Source organism: Silurus aristotelis (genome assembly GCF_946808225.1).
Source record: "Silurus aristotelis genome assembly, chromosome: 20".
NCBI lineage: Eukaryota > Metazoa > Chordata > Actinopteri > Siluriformes > Siluridae > Silurus > Silurus aristotelis.
Window position 1 is genome coordinate 16,937,657 of NC_139593.1, and position 23,372 is coordinate 16,961,028.

Below are 23,372 nucleotides of genomic sequence, written 5' to 3' on the forward strand. Positions count from 1 at the left end.
CAAAAAAATTTCTTCCTGAGAAACTGGATTATCATCTGTACTTGAATTTGTGAAGTTAAATTCAAGTGCCTTGATTATAATGTGAATCGGGTTCTTGGGCCACATTGTGGAGTACTTGTTGATCTAACAATTTTGTGGATTAAAATCAAACTACTATGATCATGGAAGTTTGTCTATTTAGCCTTTCATGTCTGGCTGCATTGGTGGTTGAACTGGTTGATCTTAAACAGTTTTCTCACAGCACCTTCTACACTTAACTAAGGCATGTCCTGTTCTTTTACAAAAGGCACATGCCTGTGTTGATGCTGTTTTGTGCCATGTTTGTGTACCGTGTTCTTGTGTGAATGTTTTGGTTTCCCTCTTTTCACACTTTTAAGCTGTTGTATTGAGGAAATAGGATCGAGAAGTGTTTCCCTTGATAGGAAGTCAACAAACTCTTTGAATTGTGTGTAATCTATATTTGCTTTTCTGGCTTCCATCACTTTGTGGTTTCATCTGGACACTACCCAATGTGGCAACTATATCCAGAATTTGTATTTCATTGCAGTCATTTGAGGACTTTGTGTTGATGTGAGGTATTACACTTCACAGCTCCTAAGGAGATCCATAAGCTCTTAGTTCAGCCATCTTTAGAGCTTTTCTTTCATCCTCCAAACAGCCCGTCTGTGAAAGACCTCCAAATTATGTATGGGTCATATTTCCAATTGCTTCCAGGCAGAATCACATGTTACTTTGGTGTTTAGCAGAAAGAATCCTTTGAGGATTTTCCTCTCAGTGCCACCAAGACCTTTCCTGGGTAATATAGCTTTTCACTTTTCTTAATATGTTTTCTGTAAATTAATGTTTTAAAAAATAGTCACCAGTCTTTGAATTTTAAAGAATCTTTAATAAATAATGAAAGTTTTGGCATTGGAAGAGTGTTAGCGCTTATTGCTTATGCTTGTGCACTGACCAGATAACAATAGTTTTGCATTTGAGACATAAGCATTGAAGCTGGTGGAGCTTGAAATGGCACTGCCACATTCTGGAAATTAGAATCTTGACTTGTAGCAGGTAAAGATTGAGGAGTAAAGGGTGAACATAAAGACTAGGGGATTGGGTTATGATTGGCACTGAGGAATGACTGAGAGAATGTAAGTTTAAACTTGAAGTTCTCCTGTGGCTTCTGCATTATGCAGCAATCAATTGCTTCTAAATTTTCTTTGACTTGGTCATAGACCTTTTATTTGAACTTTTTGCAGAGTTCAATTTCTTTACTACCACTAAGCCTGATTATGGTGGCAGGGGTGTGGCCAAGTGCTGGTTTGTAAATGGGGAAAGAGCGTGAGAGTGGTTTGACTACAAGTGTTCTTTGTTGCAGTGATCAGCAGAAAGGAGAAAAGGTAAAAAGACAGAACATGAGATAGAACAATATATATATATATATATATATATATATATATATATATATATATATATATATATATATATATATATATATATATGATCTGTGTGTACATTAAAAAACACACTGAAAAGTGAAATTGAACTTGTCACCTGCCTCCCATTCTGCTCCAAGCCTGGATGGTGGACTGGAAATTATTTCAGAGCATCATAGAGAAATGTACTCCAGTGACGGCACCATTCCCCACTCTAACCTGAGGCTTTTTTTTTGCTGTGTAAGAATGGCTGGCCAAACTTAAACCGGACAAGCATCCACTTCCACTACACCTAATGTTTGTCAGGAAGACACAGGTGGATAGGGAGGCCCTGCTTCCATAAATAGGGCCCCCTTCGAAAGAATTGGTATTGGGGCTTGTTAGTTCTGTTGTACTATGCAATGCGCTACTTTGAAGTGGTGCCTATGTGCAATATCACAGCTCATACTTTTGCTGAGGCACTGTGCTATCATGGTGTGGATGGAAAGAGAAATGGTGTAGGGGTGATCCTAAAGAAAGAGTACAGTAAGAATGTAGTGGAGGTGAAGAGTGTTTCTGATATGGTGATAACCGTTAAGCTGGAAGGTTAAAGGGGTGATGATAAATGCCATCAGTGACTATGATGTTTGCGGATGATATTGTGATTTGTGGTGAGAGTAGGGAGCAGGTTGAGAAGAGCCTGGAGAGGTGGAGGTATGCGCTGGAGGGAAGGGGAATGAAAGTCAGTAGGAGTAAGACAGAGTACATGTGTGTGAATGAGAGGGAGGGCAGTGGAGTGGTGTGGTTGCAAGGAGAAGAGGTGGATAAGATGGAGGAGTTCAGGTACCTGGGGTCAACAGTGCAAAGTAATAGAGAGTTTGTTAGAGAAGTGAAGAACAGAGTGCAGGCAGGGTAGAGTGGGTGGAGAAGAGTGAAAGGAGTGATTTGTGATAGATGGGTATCTGCAAGAGTGAAAGGGAAAGTTTATAGGACTGTGGTGAGACCTGTGATGTTGTATGGTTTAGAGACAGTGGCATTGAGTAAAAGACAGGAGGTGGAGCTGAAGATGTTGAGGTTTTTGTTGGGAGTGACGAGGATGGACAGGATTAGAAACAAGTTTATTAGAGGGACCGCGCATGTAGGACGTTTTGGAGACAAGGCGAGGGAGGCGAGAATGAGATGGTTTGGACATGTGCAAAAGGAGGGACATGGGGTATATCGGTAGGAGAATGCTGAGGATGGAGCCACCAGGAAGGAGAAAAAAAGGAAGACCAAGGAGGCGGTTTATGGATGTGGTGAAGAAAAACATGCAGGTAGTTGGGTTGAAAGAGGCAGATGTAGAGGACAGGGGGTATGGAGACGGATGATCTGCTGTGGCCACCCCCTAATGGGAGAAGCCGAAAGAAGAAGAAGATAAATGCCATCAGTGTTATGAGATGGAAAAAGTATGAAGTCAGTTAGATGAAGTGGTAGAAGGTGTAACTAGGAATGAAATATTAGTGATTGGGGCAGACTGTAATGGGCATGTTGGTGAAGGGAACAGAGGTGATGAGGAGGTGATGGGTAGACGTACGGTCTTAAGGAGAGGAATGTGGAAGGGCAGATGGTGGTAGATTTTGCTAAAAGGATGGAAATTGCAGTGGTAAATACATATTTTAAGAAGGAGGAGCAGCATAGGGTGACGTATAAGATCTCAGAAATGAACACACAGGTGGACTATATACTATGCAGGAGATGCAACCTGAAAGAGATTGGGGACTGTAAGGTGTTGGCAGGGGACAGTGTAGCTAGACAGCATTGGATGGTGGACTGAAATAAGTACAAGATGGTGGAAACTGAAGGAGGAAGACTGTAGTGTGAGGTTCAGGGAAGAGGTCAGACAGGGGCTTGGTGGTGGTGAAGAAGTGTTGGATGATTGGGCAACTACTGCAGAAGTGATAAGGGAGACAGCTAAAAAGGTACTTGGCGTGACATCTGGAAAGATGTTGGCGCAACAGAATTGGGATTGGCAGAGAGATGAGAAAAGTAGGCAGGAGTACACAGAGATGCGGCAGCAGGTGAAAAGGGATGTGGCTAAAGCAAAGGAAAAGACATATGAGGAGCTGTAGGAGAAGTCGGACACTAAGGAAGGAGAAAAGGATTTGTATCGATTGGCAGGCTGGAAAGGATGTGCTGCAAGTTAGAGCAATAAAAGCTGGAGATGGAACTGTGTTGACTAGTAAGAGAAGTGTGCTAAAATGGTCTAGGAAGTATTTTGAGCAGCTGATGAATGAGGAGCTTTATAGAGATTGATGATTGGCAATCAAATGGGCACCTTCTGATACTATCTTCTGGGATTGGCCTTCACTCTCAGAGGCTTTATTGCATGCAAGATACCAAAGTGTAGATCACTCTCTGTAATCTGGCACTTCAGGATTTTTTTCTTTCACAATGGGGATTGGGTGGGGGAATCGACTGTATGGCAGCCCTCCTGAGTTCAGCAGTAGTGGTAGTCCTTCAACTCCATTACCCTGAGTGTAGGAGCCCCTCAAGTTTGTGTCCTAGTCCACCTGATCTACTCTCTCTACACTCATGAGTGTGTGCCCCCGCACAGCTCTACTTCCTAGTGAAATGTGCTGATGACACAGTGGTTCCAAGCATCATCTCCAACTACATGGTGCCCGGATAACTGTCTCTCCCTGAATGTCAGCAAAAGCAAGGCGCTAGTGATGGACTTCAGGAAAAGTTAGAAAAAAAAGATACTCTTCATTCATGATCAGTGGGGGACCCCTGTGGGGAGTGTGAGCAGTGTCCAATACCTTGAAGTACACATGTCTGAGAACCTGACATGGTCTGCTTACACACAATCTTACGTAAAGAAAGCCAGACAAAGACTGTCATCTTTGGCAGCTGAGGAAATTCAGGGTTTTAGCAGTAATCCTGAAAACCTCCTCTACTGGGGCTATAGTAAGCATTATGACTCAGTTTATCTCAGTTTGGTATGGCAGTTGCTCCAAACAGGACTATAAGGCACTTCAGAGGGTAGTTTGCTTAGCAGAGCGCATTTCAGGGACTACTCTTCCCTCTCGGCAGAAAATATACAACACCAATCACCAAGGACCCTAATCACTCCAGTAACTGTCTGTTTTGTCTGATGACATCAGGCAAGTGCTTCTGATAGCTGATGGCAAAATCTGCAGGTTTTAGAAGAAGCGTCTTCCGAAAAGCCATCAAACTTCTCAATGCTAGCATGACCATGAACACTATCCCAGAAGACTTTATTCTGCATCTGCACACTGTACTTCACATTGTCATAATCATTGCTACTGTTTTTGGTCCGTTATACCTCCATTACAAAATGTACGTTATTTTTTGGCACATCGAAATATATTTGCATCATTTTTACATCTATCTATATATTTATATTTTATACTCACACACTTTACTTACTGCACGATTTCTGAGCAGCTGATCGGGATTTTAACTATATTTTGTGACAAATAAAAATGTTGAATCTTTACAGAAACATCATTAATACTGTTAAACCATGCTTTCATTTCTAACCTTAACCCTAGAGTATTACAGCTCAAGTCTGCTTTCCCTTAATGAAAATTTCATTTTGTGTTTTATATGTAAAAATTATTTCTTGAAGATAAAAGCAATCTTGGTTTTTGTACGTTTCCCAGAACTCTTTGGATTAATGAAGAAACATGTATGTGATGGACGATGGGAAGTGAGAGATTCAACTCTAGAGTTCATTACACAGCTCACAGCTGACCTCAAAGGTACAGAAATAATTATCACTTCCAGCCCTTTTAAATTTTCAATTTGAAATTGAAAACAGGAGGAGTGATTTCTTTTTCTTCTTGTCTTGTTTAGGTTATAGCAACTATACCAAAACTCTTCATAGTAGTGGCATGATCTCAGTCCTCTTCACCTTATTGTCAGATTTAGAAGGTTATGTCCAAGCCAGTGCAGTGGTAGCTCTTGGAGAGGCAGTAACTACATCTGATGTCTGTAGCAACGTACAGGTATACATTTTATTGAATATACATATTTTTTCTTTCTTAAATAGACATTGCAAATCACATGTTCACTTACCAGTCTTTTATTGATGGCAATTACAATTTTTGCATTGTTTCATTTGATCTATGCACTAGTTTTTTCTTTTCTTGTTTTCTTTTAAGGAAAAGGCTGTGACACAGCTGTTGAGCATTTTGTCTCAAGATACACAGAGCTTCCCACACCGTGCTGCAGTGAAGGTCTTCATTAAATGGTTAAAAAGCCCACACTTTTACACTGCTTTGGAGCAGTCTATTAGCTCAGTGTTGTTGGTTGTTGGAAATGACTTTGACTGGGAGGTTAAAGTTCACACATTGGAGTTAGCAGATGTATTAATGGACAAATCGCTAAATCATTGCCCCTGTCACAATCAGAAGATTTATCGAAGATCTGAAAGTGCATGCGTAATGCAGGCATTAATCAAACTGAAGAATCTAGGGGTATTTGAGTTTCTGTTTAAATGCTTATTTGACTGTGACAGACCTGTTTCTCAGAAAGCTTGTTCACTTCTGCTAAAGCTAAGAACATTTATGAGAGAGTATTCTATTGATGACCACAGAGATCTTACTACTGAAATATGGAAGTACAATTGGAATGAGGAAATGCTTCACACATACCTCACAAATCAAGAGTCCCTTGAGCTTAATTGTGTAGAAAATAGAGACACAGCATCTTGTAGGCAAATGGGCAATCATGACTTTGACAATGGATTTCCAAAAGTGATGAATCTGTGCCAGATATTAGAACTACTAGACCTTGAGAAGATGCAACATACTTTATCATTAAGTAGTGACCATGTGATAAATTCACCTCAGTCTCTAATGGAAGATATTTTATTTATGGCTAGTGAGAGTGACGAGAATATTGCAGATTGTTATTGAAAATTTGTTTACACAGGTAGCCACTTGTCATAATTTAAGTAAGACAGTACTTATTGTATACTGATGACTAAGTTCAAAAGGAAAGGACCAGTAACAATGTAATACCTAAGGCCTGTAAAAGTGTTAGTCTAGTATATTATATTATATAAGGGGTAGTGTCTTCAATGGACTCTGAATTGACTCTGGTTTTATGATTAAATATGACTAGAAAATTGGTAAACATTCTTCTTAAATGTACATATAATTGTATTATTCATGCACATAATTTTAATAAACATATCTGAAGTCCCACAATGTGTTTGTCTCTTATGTACATAGATCCTAGTTTATTCCTGTTACAGTCAATGGAAATTCTGTGTTTTTGCTGAATCTAGCACAAAATGACTACAAACTAAGTACGTTAACAGCAAATAAAAATATGGTGCATATGGTTCCACTGTTTGGAGGAAGAATAATGATGAGTACCATCCCAAGAACACCATCCCTACTGTGAAGCATGGGGGTGGTAGCATCATGCTTTGGGGTGTTTTTCTGCACATGGGACAGGGCAACTGCACTGTATTAAGGAGAGGATGACCGGGGCTATGTATTGCGAGATTATGGGGAACAACCTCCTTCCCTCAGTTAGAGCATTGAAGATGGGTCGAAGCTGGGTCTTCCAACATGACAATGACAAATTAGGTCTCCAGACCTAAACCCAATAGAGAATCTTTGGAGGTAGCTCAAACTCCGTGTTTCTCAGCGACAGGCCAGAAACCTGACTGATCTAGAGAAGATCTGTGTGGAGGAGTGGGCCAAAATCCCTCCTGCAGCGTGTGCAAACCTGGTGAAAAACTACAGGAAACGTTTGACCTCTGTAATTGCAAACAAAGGCTACTATACCAAATATTAACATCGACTTTCTCAGGTCTTCAAATACTTATTTGCAGCTGTATCATACAAATAAATAGTTTAAAAAAATCATACATTGTGATTTTTTGGATTTTCTTTTTTTAGATTATGTCTCTCACAGTGGACATGCACCTACGATGACAATTTCAGACCCCTCCATGATTTCTAAGTGGGAGAACTTGCAAAATAGCAGGGTGTTCAAATACTTATTTTTCTCACTGTAAGTGTGTGTGTGTGTGTGTGTATGTATATATATATATATATATATATATATATATATATATATATATATATATATATATATATATATATATATATATATATATATATATATAGGGGGGGAGTGGTGGCTCCAGCGGTTAAGGCGCTGGGTTACCGATTGGAAAGTCGGGGGTTCAATCCCCAGTATCGCCAAGCTGCCACTTTTGGGCCCTTGAGCAAGGCCCTTAACCCTCTATGCTCCAGGGGACCCTTACGAGAAAAATAAAACCAAGGACCGTGACGTCGGAGCGACGTGGGGCCGCCTTCCCTTGGGCTCCCCACCTGCAGGAGGGACCGTAAGGGACCGATGCTGAGAGGATTGGGCAGCAGTCGAAGGCGGGGGCCTTGACAGCCCGATCCCTGGACACGGAGAAGTGTCTGGGGAATCTGCTTAGACTGCTGCCCCTGCGACCCGAATTACGAATAAGCAGGAGAAGATGAAATGAAATGAAAAAAAAAAATATATATATATATATATATATATATATATATATATATATATATATATATATATATATATATATATATATATATACACAGTACAGACCAAACTTTGGACACACCTTCTCATTCAAAGAGTTTTCTTTATTTTCATGACTATGAAAATTGTAGAGTCACACTGAAGGCATCAAGGGCTATTTGACCAAGAAGGAGAGTGATGGGGTGCTGCGCCAGATGACCTGGCCGCCACAGTCACCGGACCTGAACCCAATCGAGATGGTTTAGGGGTGAGCTGGACCGCAGAGTGAAGGCAAAAGGGCCAACAAGTGCCAAGCATCTCTTGGGGAACTCCTTCAAGACTGTTGGAAGACCATTTCAGGTGACTACCTCTTGAAGCTTATCAAGAGAATGCCAAGAGTGTGCAAAGCAGTAATCAAAGCAAAAAGTGGCTACTTTGAAGAACCTAGAATATGACATTTTTCAGTTGTTTCACACATTTGTGTTATGTATATAATTCCATATATAATTCCACATGTTAATTCATAGTTTTGATGCCTTCAGTGTGACTCTACAATTTTCATAGTCATGAAAATAAAGAAAACTCTTTGAATGAGAAGGTGTGTCCAAACTTTTGGTCTGTACTATATATATATATATATATATATATATATATATATATATATATATATATATATATATATATATATATATATATATATATACACATACATACACACAACCCAGCCATTAGGGGGGCACAAGCCAGTGTACTCTCAGTGCCGGTCCCAAGCCCGGGTAAATGGGGAGGGTTGCGTTAGGAAGGGCATCCAGCGTAAAACATGTGCCAAATAAAATATGCGGATCACAAATGAGAATTTCATACCGGATCGGTCGAGGCCCGGGTTAACAACGACCGCCACAGGTATCGTTAGCCGACAGGGTACCGGTGGAAATTGGGCTACTGTTGGCCGAAGGAGGAGAAGGAGAGGAGGAAGGCGTCTACAGAGACGGCAGGAAAAGGAGCAGTGTAGGAGAGTAGAGGTTCGGGTTGGTACTTTAAATGTTGGTACTATGACGGGTAAAGGGAGAGAGATAGCTGATATGATGGAGAGGAGAAAGGTAGATGTGTTGTGTGTTCAGGAGACCAAGTGGAAAGGGAGTAAGGCCAGGAACATTGGAGGTGGGTTTAAACTGTTTTATCATGGTGTGGATGGAAAGAAAAATGGTGTAGGGGTGATTCTGAAGGAAGCGTACAGTAAGAGTGTAGTGGAGGTGAAGAGAGTTTCTGATAGGGTGATGATCGTGAAGGTGGAAGTTGAAGGGATGATGATAAATGTCATCAGTGCCTATGCTCCACAAGTTGGCTGTGAGATGAAGGAGAAAGAAAGACTCTGGAGTGAATTAGATGAAGTGGTAGATGGTGTACCTAGGAAAGAACGATTGGTGATTGGGGCAGACTTTAATGGGCATGTAGGTGAAGGGAACAGAGGTGATGAGGAGGTGATGGGTAGGTATGGTTTTAAGGAGAGGAATGTGGAAGGGCAGATGGTGGTAGATTTTGCTAAAAGGATGGAAATGGCAGTGGTGAACACGTATTTTAAGAAGAAGGAGGATCATAGGGTGACGTATAAGAGTGGAGGAAGGTGCACACAGGTGGATTATCTTCTGTGTAGGAGATGCAACCTGAAGGAGATTGGAGACTGTAAGGTGTTGGCGGGGGACAGTGTAGCTAGACAGCATCGGATGGTGGTCTGTAGGATGGTTTTGGAGGCGAAGAAGAAGAGGAGGAAAGTAAGGTTTGAAACAAGAATAAGATGGTGGAAACTGAAGGAGGAAGAGTGTAGTGTGAGGTTTAGGGAAGAGGTCAGACAGGGGCTTGGTGGTGGTGAAGAGGTGCCGGATGATTGGGCAACTACTGCAGGAGTGATGAGGGAGGCAGCTAGAAAAGTACTTGGTGTGACATCTGGAAATAGAAAGCAAGACAAGGAGACGTGGTGGTGGAATGAGGAAGTGCAGGAGAGCATTAGGGGAAAGAGATTGGCAAAACAGAAGTGGGATCGACAGAGTGATGAGAAGAGTAGGCAGGAGTACAAGGAGATGCGGCAGCAGGTTAAAAGGGATGTGGCGAAAGCCAAGGAAAAGGCATATGAGGAACTGTATAAGAGGTTGGACACTAAGGAAGGAGAAAAGGATTTATACCGATTGGCCAAGCAGAGGGACCGAGCTGGGAAGGATGTACTGCAAGTTAGAGCAATAAAGGATGGAAAGGGAAATGTGTTGACTAGTGAGGAGAGTGTGTTGAGAAGATGGAGGGAGTATTTTGAGCAGCTGATGAATGAGGAAAATCAGAGAGAGAGAAGGTTGGAGGATGTGGAGTTGGTGAAGCAGGATGTAGATAGGATTAGTAAGGAGGAAGTGAGAGCAGCGATTAAGAGGATGAAGAATGGAAAGTCGGTTGGACCAGATGACATACCGGTAGAAGCGTGGAGATGTTTAGGAGAGATGGCAGTGGAGTTTTTAACCAGATTGTTTAACAGGATTCTGGAAGGGGAGAGGATGCCTGAGGAATGGAGAAGGAGTGTGCTGGTACCGGTCTTTAAGCATAAGGGAGATGTGCAGACCTGCAGTAACTACAGGGGAATTAAGTTGATCAGTCACACCATGAAGTTATGGGAAAGAGTAGTGGAAGCCAGGCTGAGAGAAGAGGTGACCATCTGTGAGCAACAGTATGGTTTCATGCCGAGGAAGAGCACCACAGATGCCTTATTTGCTTTGAGGATGTTGATGGAGAAGTATAGAGAAGGACAGAAGGAGCTGCATTGTGTATTTGTGGATTTAGAGAAAGCGTACGACAGGGTGCCGAGAGAGGAGTTGTGGTATTGTATGAGGAAGTCAGGTGTGTCAGAGAAGTATGTGAGGGTGGTGCAGGACATGTATGAGGACAGTGTGACGGCAGTAAAGTGTGCAGTAGGTACGACAGACTGGTTCAGGGTGAAGGTTGGACTGCATCAAGGATCGGCCCTGAGCCCTTTCCTGTTTGCAGTGGTGATGGACAGGTTGACGGACGAGGTCAGACAGGAGTCTCCCTGGACTATGATGTTTGCAGATGATATTGTGATTTGTGGTGAGAGTAGAGAGCAGGTTGAGAAGAGCCTGGAGAGGTGGAGATATGCGCTGGAGAGAAAGGGAATGAAAGTCAGTAGGAGTAAGACAGAGTACATGTGTGTGAATGAGAGGGAGGGCAGTGGAGTGATGCGGTTGCAGGGAGAAGAGGTGGAGAAGGTGGAGGAGTTCAGGTACCTGGGGTCAACAGTGCAAAGTAATGGAGAGTGTGTTAGGGAAGTAAAGAAAAGAGTGCAGGCAGGGTGGAGTGGGTGGAGAAGAGTGACAGGAGTGATTTGTGATAGAAGAGTATCTGCAAGAATGAAAGGGAAAGTTTATAGGACTGTGGTGAGACCTGCGATGTTGTATGGATTAGAGACAGTGGCATTGAGTAAAAAACAGGAGGTGGAGCTGGAGGTAGCGGAGCTGAAGATGTTGAGGTTTTCGTTGGGAGTGACGAGGATGGACAAGATTAGAAATTAGTTTATTAGAGGGACAGCGCATTTAGGATGTTTTGGTGACAAGGTGAGGGAGGCGAGATTGAGATGGTTTGGACATGTGCAGAGAAGGGACATGAATTATATTGGTAGAAAAATGCTGAAGATGGAGCCACCAGGTAGGAGGAAAAGAGGAAGGCCAAGGAGGAGGTTCATGGATGTGGTGAGGGAAGACATGCAGGTAGTTGGTGTAAAAGAGGCAGATATAGAGGACAGGGTGGTATGGAGACGGATGATCCGCTGTGGCGACCCCTAATGGGAGCAGCCGAAAGAAGAAGAAGAAGACACACACACACACACACACACACACACACACACACACACACACACACACACACACACTTACTGGCCACTTTATTAGGTACACCTTACTATTAATGGGTTGGACCCCCTTTTGCCTTCAGATCTGCCTTAATCTTTCATGGCATAGATTCAACAAGGTACTGGAAACATTCCTCAGAGATTTTGGTCCATATTGACATGATAGCATCAAACAATTGCTGCAGATTTGTCGGCTGCACATCCATGATGCGAATCTCTCGTTCTACCACATCCCAAAGGTGCTCTATTGGATTGAGATCTGGTGACTGTGGAGGCCATTTGAGTACAGTGAACTCATTGTCATGTTCAAGAAACCAGTCTGAGATGATTCGCGCTTTATGACATGACGCGTTATCCTGCCGGAAGTAGCCATCAGAAGATGTGTACACTGTAGTCATAAAGGGATGGACATGGTCAGCAACAATACTGAGGTAGGCTGTGGCGTTGACACGATGCTCAATTGGTACTAATGGGCCCAAAGTGTGCCAAGAAAATATCCCCCACACCATTACACCACCACCACAAGCCTGAAGGCAGGATAAATCCATGCTTTCATGTTATTGACGCCAAATTCTGACCATACCATCCTAATGTCGCAGCAGAAATCGAGACTTATCAGACAATTCAACGTTTTTCCAACAGCCCATCCGCCTCAAGGTTCGACGTGTTGTGAGTTCAGAGATGCTCTCCTGCATACCTCGGTTGTAACGAGTGGTTATTTGAGTTACTGTTGCTTTTCTATCAGCTCGAACCAGTCTGGCCATTCTCCTCTGACCTCTGGCATCAACAAGGCATTTGTGCCCACAGAACTGCCGCTCACTGGATATTTTCTCTTTTCCGGACCATTCTCTGTAAACCCTAGAGATGGTTGTGCGTGAAAATCCCAGTAGATCAGCAGTTTCTGAAATACTCAGGCCAGCCGGTCTGGCACCAACAACCATGCCACATTCAAAGTCACTTAAATCACCTTTTGTCCCCATTCTGACGCTCGGTTTGAACTGCAGCAGATCGTCTTGACCATGTCTACATGCCTAAATGCATTGAGTTGCTGCCATGTGATTGGCTGATTAGAAATTTGCGTTAACGAGCAGTTGGACAGGTGTACCTAATAAAGTGTCCGGTGAGTGAGTGAGTGTGTGTGCATATATATATATATATATATATATATATATATATATATATATATATATATATATATATATATATATATATATATATATATATATATATATATATGCACACACACACACTCACTCACCGGCCACTTTATTTATATATAAATATTCTCCTGCATAGAATATAGCAGTGGTGGGCTTTCAGGGTCAGCAAAGGCTTCTCTGATGGTCTAAACACTATCAGAAGCACTGACCTATATTTACAACCTAAATTCTAATATTTGTTCCATGAAATTGTATGAAATTATTCCCAACAGTTTATTCTCTTCATTTCATAGCGTTTCTCTTGGATGCACTGCTTCCAGTATGTGTATGTGGATGTTAGATTTCTTGTGAAATAAGATTTCAGCCTCTTCTACTGGTCTTTTTAACCATAGTCTCCATAAGAAATAGCTCTGTTTCTTTAAACAATCAGATTACAAATCCACCATACAAAATAGCGTCAGCATTTTTCCGTCCTCTGATTGGTATTATAGCCAAGTTCGACTGGCAAAACTCCAGTTGTGTCCTACTTCATGTAGAGTTTGGACATTGGAGCTCAAATGTTGAGCTATTTTATGAGTTGCTCAGTAGCTTCTTGTTCCATCAACTGACTGTATTAGACTGTAGAAAGGACATTACTCATAATCACACACTCTGGTACCCATGGTAGTTCTCATTCTCCAGTGTTTTGTATTGTTTTTAAGATTTATAATTACACTATTGACATCACCCAAATGAGGACAGGTTCCACTTTTAAGTATGGTTCCTCTTAAAGTTTCTTTCTTATACCATCTAAGGGAGTTTTTCCCTTTATCCATTCATTACAGTTCCATTGTTGAAGTGTGTAGTAATAGATAATTAAATGCAGAACTATTCATGCAACTTCTTGTCCTGACCAATTGTAGTAGATTATTGATATTATTTACAGCCCGAATCCATCCTCAAAATTCTTGAATTGCTTGGCAACATCATGGATCTTTAGGCTGTAGATCCATCCCCGGCTGCACAGAGTGGTCTCCAATTCAGAAGAACTCCATCCAGAGTTAGGATGTGTTAGGATGAATCGAGCAGATCCTAAGAGATGGATGCACCATTCAAAGTGGTTGTCCACCAGCATTCCCTATACAACTTAATAGAGGATTTGAGAACTTTAATAGAGAATTTGAAATAACCCAGCCATTATGGATGCACAAGCCCGGGTAAATGGGGAGGGTTGCGTTAGGAAGGGCATCCAGCGTAAAATATGCGCCAAATCAAATATGCGGATCACAAATGAGAATTTCATACCGGATCGGCCGAGGCCCGGGTTAACAACGACCGCCACAGGTATCGTTAGCCGACAGGGTACCGGTGGAAATTGGGCTACTGTTGGCCGAAGGAGGAGAAGGAAAGGAGGAAGACGTCTACAGAGACGGCAGGGAAAGGAGCAGTGTAGGAGAGTGGAGGTTCGGGTTGGTACTTTAAATGTTGGTACCATGATGGGTAAAGGGAGAGAGGAAGCTGATATGATGGAGAGGAGAAAGGTAGATATGCTGTGTGTTCAGGAGACCAAGTGGATAGGGAGTAAGGCCAGGAACATTGGAGGTGGATTTAAACTGTTTTATCAAGGTGTGGATGGAAAGAGGAATGGTGTGGGGGTGATTCTGAAGGAAGAGTACAGTAAGAGTGTAGTGGAGGTGAAAAGAGTTTCTGATAGGGTGATGATCGTGAAGGTGGAAGTTGAAGGGATGATGATAAATGTCATCAGTGCCTATGCTCCACAAGTTGGCTGTAAAATGGAGGAGAAGGAAAGATTCTGGAGTGAATTAGATGAAGTGGTAGATGGTGTACCTAAGAAAGTGTCGGAACTTAGAGCCCGTCTCTGAGGCGACACATCGAGGGTGGATTCTTTGCTCAGAGGATTCCCAATGTTTCTCAGCCAATTCTAAAAAGACAAAATATAATAGACACAAACCGCCAATAAAGGATCCTCAGTCCTGGATGAGTAAAAGCAAAACTTCTTTATTTCGTATGCGTTCCAAAGAGCTCAGTTGAAGGCGGGTACCCCACATCAAACCGATCAGCGCATCAAAATTGATACAGCACACCAAGAGTGAGGAAGTACAACTACTGTCTGTTCCACACTTGTATTTATACCCTGTAGCCACCATATTTTTCTATTTTTTTTCTAAGTACTTGACCTTGAGTAATTCCCCTTATTTGCCGATCTTGTTTTCTTCTTGCCTTCTTCTTCCCAATTCCCCTTATATTTGTCCTTGGCTCATTTCTCCAATACAACACCATATTTGGAGTTTCTGTTTTTCCCTATTCCCCCTATTTTCGGCCTTGTTTTGATTTATATATAAAAAATTAGTGGGTATAAAGCCCCTATTTTCTATGAATCCAACCATACGCTTCTTCAGTCTTTCAAGTGTGAACAACCGTCTCCTCTCCTCCTCTGCGGCCTATTTTGCCCATCTGCAATGTGTGAGTGTTATGTTTTATTCTTTGCTTTATTTTTATAATGCTGTTTGCTATTCTATTTTTCTTAAATTGGGTGACACCATTAAATTGAGTGACACCAGTGCATTAAATTGTCTATCTACATGTGCTTGATTATATTACTTAGTGCTTAAGGTATATTTTAAATGTGCATTCCGAACTGAGTGTTACATAGAGTATAGAATCTTCTCTTAAATGTGTGTTATCTTTTGCTTACACCTAATAGTCACCGTGATACCCTGTTTAACATTTTGTCTCTGTTGATCTCTTTTGCTCAGCTCCAGCACGCAGACGTACTCAGGCATATGCTCTTCGCAGACACTATAGCCAATTCCAGCTCTCCTCAATTGCTAATGAGCTTGCTCAGTTCCTTGAGCAGCTCTCTAGCCCGTCTGTTCCATTGAGTCCCTTTTCGCCTCCTCGCATCGTGCAGAGCACTTCTACGCGTGACGCGAGCACACAAACTTCTCCTGACCTTGATGACTGCAGCGAAGGCTCCTACCCCCCTGATACCACTATCGTCTCATTATCCTTCACCCTGGTCCTCCACTGATTATTCCCCTACTTCTCCCGCTGCACCGTCAGGCTACTGTGCTCCTGTGCCTTCGCCTGGCTCTGAGCCCAACTACTCCTTCATGTCTCCTGGGCCTTCAGCAGGCCACACGCCTTACTATCCCACAGCCCACACTCCTTGCTCTCACAATAAAAATGTTTAAACTCCCCAAGGTCGTTTTCTGTCCTTTTTTGTATATTCCACACACTCATAACACTCAGTCAGACTCTATCCTACTCACACATGTAAATACCCTGTTATTACTATTTTACTTATATTTGGTTGGTAAATAAAGGCTTGATTAACATATAGATTAAATAGGCTTTATCAACCCAAATTAAATAGGTTTTGTCAAACTACTTCTACTATATCTGCATTAATTATTAGGTTGTTCTTCATTGACTATTAGATTAACTGTGTTGGATTAATATTAGTTTGATTATACACATGCTAGATAAGGTTAAAATATATTTTCTCGACAAAAGAACGATTGGTGATTGGGGCAGACTTTAATGGGCATGTAGGTGAAGGGAACAAAGGTGATGAGGAGGTGATGGGTAGGTATGGTCTTAAGGAGAGGAATGTGGAAGGGTAGATGGTGGTGGATTTTGCTAAAAGGATGGAAATGGCAGTGGTGAACACTTATTTTAAGAAGAAGGATGATCATAGGGTGACGTATAAGAGTGGAGGAAGGTGCACACAGGTGGACTATGTGCTATGCAGGAGATGCAACCTAAAGGAGATTGGAGACTGTAAGGTGTTGGCAGGGGACAGTGTAGCTAGACAGCATCAGATGGTGGTCTGTAGGATGGTTTTGGAGGCGAAGAAGAAGAGGAGGAGAGTGAGGACTGAAAGAAGAATAAGATGGTGGAAACTGAAGCAGGAAGAGTGTGGTGTGAGGTTCAGGGAAGAGGTCAGACAGAAGCTCAGTGGTGTTAAGGAGGTGTTGGATGATTGGGCAACTACTGCAGGAGTGATGAGGGAGGCAGCTAGAAAAGTACTTAGTGTGACATCTGGAAATAGAAAGCAAGACAAGGAGACGTGGTGGTGGAATGAGGAAGTGCAGGAGAGCATAAGGAGAAAGAGGTTGGCAAAACAGAAGTGGGACAGACAGAGTGATGAGAAAAGTAGGCAGGAGTACAAGGAGATGCGGCAGCAGGTTAAGAGGGATGTGGCGAGAGCCAAGGAAAAGGCATATGAGGAGCTGTATGAGAGGTTGGACACTAAGGAAGGAGAAAAGGATTTGTACCGATTGGCCAGGCAGAGGGACCGAGCTGGAAAGGATGTACTGCAAGCTAGAGCAGTAAAGGATGGAGAGGGAAATGTGTTGACTAGTGAGGAGAGTGTGTTGAGAAGGTGGAGGGAGTATTTTGAGCAGCTGATAAATGAGGAAAATCAGAGAGAGAGTAGGTTGGATGATGTGGAGTTGGTGAAGCAGGATGTGGATAGGATTAGTAAGGAGGAAGTGAGAGCAGCGATTAAGAGGATGAAGAGTGGAAAGTCGGTTGGACCAGATGACATACTGGTAGAAGCGTGGAGATGTTTAGGAGAGATGGCAGTGGAGTTTTTGACCAGATTGTTTAACAGGATTTTGGAAGGTGAGAAGATGCCTGAGGAACGACAGGGTGCCAAGAGAGGAGTTGTGGTATTGTATGAGGAGTTGTGGTATTGTATGAGGAAGTCAGGTGTGTCAGAGAAGTATGTGAGGGTGGTGCAGGACATGTATGAGGACAGTGTGACGGCAGTGAAGTGTGCAGTAGGAACGACAGACTGGTTCAGGGTGAATGTTGGACTGCATCAAGGATCGGCCCTGAGCCCCTTCCTGTTTGCAGTGGTGATGGACAGGTTGACGGACGAGGTCAGACAGGAGTCGGATGATATTGTGTCGGATGATATTGTGATTTGTTGTGAGAGTAGGGAGCAGGTTGAGAAGAGCCTGGAGAGGTGGAGATATGCGCTGGAGAGAAGGGGAATAAAACTCAGTAGGAGTAAGACAGAGTACATGTGTGAATGAGAGGGAGGGCAGTGGAGTTGTGCGGTTGCAGGGAGAAGAGCTGGAGAAGGTGGAGGAATTCAGGTACCTGGGTTCAACAGTGCAAAGTAATGGAGAGTGTGTTAGAGAAGTGAAGAAAAGAGTGCAGGCAGGGTGGAGTGGGTGGAGAAGAGTGACAGGAGTGATTTGTGATAGTAGGGTATCTGCAAAAATGAAAGGGAAAGTTTATAGGTCTGTGGTGAGACCTGCGATGTTGTATGGATTAGAGACAGTGGCATTGAGTAAAAGACAGGAGGTGGAGCTGGAGGTAGCAGAGCTGAAGATGTTGAGGTTTTCGTTGGGAGTGACGAGGATGGATAAGATCAGAAATGAGTTTATAAGAGGGACAGCGCATGTAGGATGTTTTGGTGACAAGGTGAGGGAGGCGAGATTAAGATGGTTTGGACATGTGCAGAGGATGGACATAAATTATATTGGTAGAAGAATACTGAGGATGGAACCATCAGGTAGGAGGAAAAGAGGAAGGCCAAGGAGGAGGTTAATGGATGTGGTGAGGGAAGACATGCAGGTAGTTGGTGTAAAAGAGGCAGATGTAGAGGACAGGGTGGTATGGAGACAGATGATCCGCTGTGCCGACCCCTAATTGGAGCAGCCGAAAGAAGAAGAAGAATAGAGAATTTGAATTTAATCTTATTACATCATACCCAAAAAGACTTGATGCTGTAATTGTTGCCAAAGGTACTAAGTACCCAGTAAAGGGTCTGAATATTTATGTACATGTAATATTCCACAATTATATATTTTTAACTAGAAATTTTTAGAATTCTGTTTTTTACTTTGGCATTATTATTAAAAAAAAAGCATTAATGATTGTGGTACCATGCTGCAACATACAGTAACACATTTTTAAATAGTGAAAGGGGTCTGAATACAATCTAATTGCACACTATAACCAGGACTGTGCAAAAATTAGTTTACAAATAGTTAAATACTTTATTTTTATCAGTTAACAAAATGGAAAATAAATTAACAGAAGAGAAATCCAAATCAAATCAATATTTTTTGTGACCAACCTTTGCTGGCAAAACAGCATCAATTCTTTTAGGTACACCAAGATGGCGACAGTCCTTACCTAGTATCCTGTTAGCCAACGTCCAGTCACTGGAAAACAAGCTCGACAACCTCAGGGCAAGGGTCAAGTTCCAGAGAGACATTTGGGACTGCAACCTTCTCTGCTTCACTGAGACATGGCTGAACCCAGCTGTACCGGACCACGCCATCCAGCCGGCCGAGTTTTTCTTGGTTTACTGCATGGACAGAACACTGGAGTCTGGAAAGTCAAGAGGAGCTGTCTGATGGTGAACAACCACTGGTGTGACTGCACGAGCATCGTTCCCCTCTTACGCTCCTGCACACCAAACCTGGAACTACTGACCATCAAATGTCGGCCCCTTTATCTACCTCGGGAATTTAGCTCGGTCATAGTCAGTGCCGTTTATATTCCACCTCAAGTGGACACGGACACTGCAGTATGGTGTAGTATCTGAAATATGTAATATCTGAAAATATGTAGTACCTTTATTCGACTTTATTCTGTATTGCGAGAATGCAGGCCAGATCTTTTCCCTACAAGACGATGTTGAAAGACCATAGTGTTTATAGCAGAGTCTGGGCCAAATGTTTATGTTGAAGGGTGTACGTGCAGCTTCTGAAATCCCCCACGAGCCGACTGTACAACGAGACATGCTAAACATTCTGGAGAAATGAGCTCACTTACATCTTGCATGTTTTGAGATGCGGACAATAGCAACTGTCCATATGTGGTGATGTTCCTTATGCTAAACATTCTGGAGAAATGAGCTCACTTACATCTTGCATGTTTTGAGATGCGGACAATAGCAACTGTCCATATGTGGTGATGTTCCTTATGCTAAACATTCTGGAGAAATGAGCTCACTTGCATCTTGCATGTTTTGAGATGCGGACAATAGCAACTGTCCATATGTGGTGATGTTCCTTATGCTAAACATTCTGGAGAAATGAGCTCACTTACATCTTGCATGTTTTGAGATGCGGTCAATAGCAACGGCTCAGATATATATAGATGAGACAGGATGTTAGATCGGGAGGACGGTTCTTTTGGCTCTGAACCCCTCCGAGCAAATCCTGGATGCTCGTATCAAGATGCTGTACCTTCTGTGAATAAACCTGGTTTGCAAGAAAGAAGGTGTCTACAGAGATTTCTTCCAAGCAACAGCTACACTCCTGCACAACCCGAAATATACATCATTTCCTGGCGTCACGAATCCTGGGCGTGTTGTGGCCGCTTCGCGGATCTGCTCCATCGTCTGCTCCCGAATCTGTCCGGCTGGCTGAAACGGTGAGCTTTCGCCCCCTGGGGTGGTTCTGTTTTTCTGTGGCTGGGTCGCACCGTTTAAAGGGCCTGTGTGTGTGGATTTTGTGTGTGTGTTGTGGCTGTTTTTGGGAGATTCTCCGTTCTAAATTAAAATATTTTTTTTTGCACTGCTGGGCAGCGCAAAAGGGGGGACTGACTGTGATATTGTTTTAAAGAAAATAAAACGTTGAAATACAATAGAAAAGAAGTGAAGTAAAAAGTTTAAGTGATAAAAGAAACAGGAATAAAAAGAGAAGTGCAGAAAATAAGAGTTGAAGCTGAAGTAAAAAGCATAAAGGTGATTGCTTTTGAGAAACAGTTGAATATGGTAAAAAGGTTAAAGAAAAAGAAAAATAAGGTTTAAAGAAAAGGAGCCGCAAGATTTGGATAAAAACCCTCAGGGAGGTGACATTTAAGTCAGGCCACAAAACCTGGGCATTCACTAGGTGGATTTCAGGTCAGTTTTTGACAAACTGGGCATGTAGAATTAAAATTCATTTGTAGCTCCCACTCGGACAACACCTGACGAAGTGTGTGATGATGCAGCTGTCATTTGAATTTCTGCATGTCAAAGAGGTAGCATAAATTTAATAAAGGAAGGAAAATAATGAAGAGAAAATAAATAGGAAAAAGGTGCGGCAAAATAGCATGCTATAAGTTTGTATGACTGAGTCGACTATAGTGTATGTGAAATTTAAATGTTGTGTATGTATTTACTGCGAGTTTTTTGATTTAAGATTGATTTGTGTGTGTGCGTTTGGAAGAAGAAAAAAAAAAAAAAAAAAAAAAAAAAAAAAAGAGGGAGTCTCTCCCTCTCTGTGCGCGCGGAACTAAGTGTGTGTGTTCCATGTGCGCTTAGCTGCGGGTGAAGTCCCTCTGCGCTCCGCTGTGGGCGGGACCCCCCCCCCCCCTCTCTCTCTCTCTCTGAAAGCTTGTGCGTGTGATTGACTGCAGTATGTGTGGGTATGTGCAACTATTATAATAAAGTGATTATTGTATATGCATATGTATTGTTTGTGGGTAATACTGATTGATAAAAGAGTTGGGGTGATTATTAAAGTAAAGCAAATTGAAGTGCTTACAATGTGATGTTTAGAGGAGATAAGCAATCTGTAGAGCATAAAACTCTGAATGCTGATGGACGTTGTGTGTGTGAAGTTTGAGGTGTTATCTGTAGAGAACTAAATAGATACTAAGGTCCTGTCTATTTTTTTATGTGCTGTGTGGTATGCGGAAATTGCGGTCTAGAATGTCACATGGATTGAGGCCCGCGACCGGAGCAACATGGTCAGCGCATGGCTTCTGTTTGATTAAGGCCAGTGCTGTTTTATCAACAAAATTTTTTTTAAATGCTTGGATGTGTATTTGAACATCCATCCATCCATCCATCTTCTCCCGCTTATCCGATGCCGGGTCGCGGGGGCAGCAGTCTAAGCAAAGATGCCCAGACTTCCCTCTCCCTAGACACTTCTTCCAGCTCTTCCGGGGGGACACCAAGGCGTTCCCAGGCCAGCCGGGAGACATAGTCTCTCCAGCGTGTCCTAGGTCTTCCCCGGGGTCTCCTCCCAGTGGGACGCGCCCGGAACACCTTCCCAGGAAGGCGTCCAGGAGGCATCCGGAACAGATGCCCGAGCCACCTCAGCTGACCCCTCTCGATGTGGAGGAGCAGCGGATCTACTCCGAGCTCCTCCCGAGTGACTAAGCTTCTCACCCTATCTCTAAGGGATCGCCCAGCCACCCTGCGGAGGAAGCACATTTCGGCCGCCTGTATCCGGGATCTTGTCCTTTCGGTCATGACCCAGAGCTCATGACCATAGGTGAGAGTAGGAACGTAGATTGACCGGTAAATCGAAAGTTTCGCCTTGCGGCTCAGCTCCTTCTTCACCACGACAGACCGGTACATCGACCGCATTACTGCAGAAGCTGCACCGATCCGTCTGTCAATCTCCCGTTCCACCCTTCCCTCACTCGTGAACAAAACCCCAAGATACTTAAACTCCTCCACTTGCGGCAGGAACTCCCCACCAACCTGAAGTGGGCAAGCCACCCTTTTCCGACTGAGGACCATGGCCTCGGATTTGGAGGTGCTGATTCTCATCCCAGCCGCTTCACACTCGGCTGCAAACCGTCCCAGTGCATGCTGAAGGTCCTGGTCTGATGAAGCCAACACGACAACATCATCTGCAAAGAGCAAAGACGAAATCGTGTCGTCACCAAACCGGACACCCTCCGACCCCTGGCTGCGCCTAGAAATTCTGTCCATAAAAATTATGAACAGAACCGGTGACAAAGGGCAGCCCTGCCGGAGTCCAACATGCACCGGGAACAAGTCTGACTTACTGCCGGCAATGCGAACCAAGCTCCTGCTTCGGTCATACAGGGACCGGACAGCCCTTAGTAAAGGGCCCCCGACCCCATACTCCCGGAGCACCCTCCACAGGCCGCCGCGAGGGACACAGTCGAATGCCTTTTCCAAATCCACAAAGCACATGTGGACTGGTTGGGCAAACTCCCATGAACCCTCCAGCACCCTGTAGAGGGTATAGAGCTGGTCCAGTGTTCCACGGCCTGGACGAAAACCACATTGTTCCTCCTGAATCCGAGGTTCTACTATCGGCCGTATTCTCCTCTCCAGTACCCTGGCATAGACTTTCCCAGGTAGGCTGAGAAGTGTGATCCCCCTATAGTTGGAACACACCCTCCGGTCCCCCTTCTTAAAAAGAGGGACCACCACCCCGGTCTGCCATTCCAGAGGCACTGTCCCCGACCGCCACGCGATGCTGCAGAGGCGTGTCAGCCAAGACAGCCCCACAACATCCAGAGACTTGAGGTACTCAGGGCGGATCTCATCCACCCCCGGTGCCCTGCCACCGAGGAGTTTCTTTACTACCTCGGTGACTTCAGCTTGGGTGATGGACGAGTCCGCCTCTGAGCCCTCAGCCTCTGCTTCCTCAATGGAAG

The 23,372-nt window shown here is 43.4% G+C and overlaps 2 protein-coding genes across 3 annotated transcripts in view; both read left to right on the forward strand.

Moving 5' to 3' along the window:
* Window positions 1-6,610, forward strand: part of brat1 (BRCA1-associated ATM activator 1) — a 50,812-nt gene extending 44,202 nt beyond the window's left edge. For both annotated transcript variants that reach the window (XM_083522315.1, XM_083522316.1), the window contains exons 12-14: window positions 5,063-5,161; window positions 5,256-5,407; window positions 5,564-6,610. In XM_083522315.1, the coding sequence (XP_083378441.1) occupies window positions 5,063-5,161; window positions 5,256-5,407; window positions 5,564-6,319 (1,007 nt within the window). In that variant the 3' untranslated portion in view covers window positions 6,320-6,610. The remainder of the gene's footprint in view (window positions 1-5,062; window positions 5,162-5,255; window positions 5,408-5,563) is intronic.
* LOC310715607 (uncharacterized protein) lies at window positions 2,852-21,725 on the forward strand (the record flags this gene model as incomplete). The annotated part of the gene is made up of 3 exons (XM_083522117.1): window positions 2,852-2,942; window positions 16,563-17,668; window positions 21,660-21,725. Exons 2-3 carry the CDS (start codon window positions 16,619-16,621, stop codon window positions 21,723-21,725), a joined length of 1,116 nt encoding a protein of 371 aa, XP_083378243.1. The 5' UTR covers window positions 2,852-2,942; window positions 16,563-16,618.
* Between the last annotated feature and the right edge of the window lie 1,647 nt (window positions 21,726-23,372).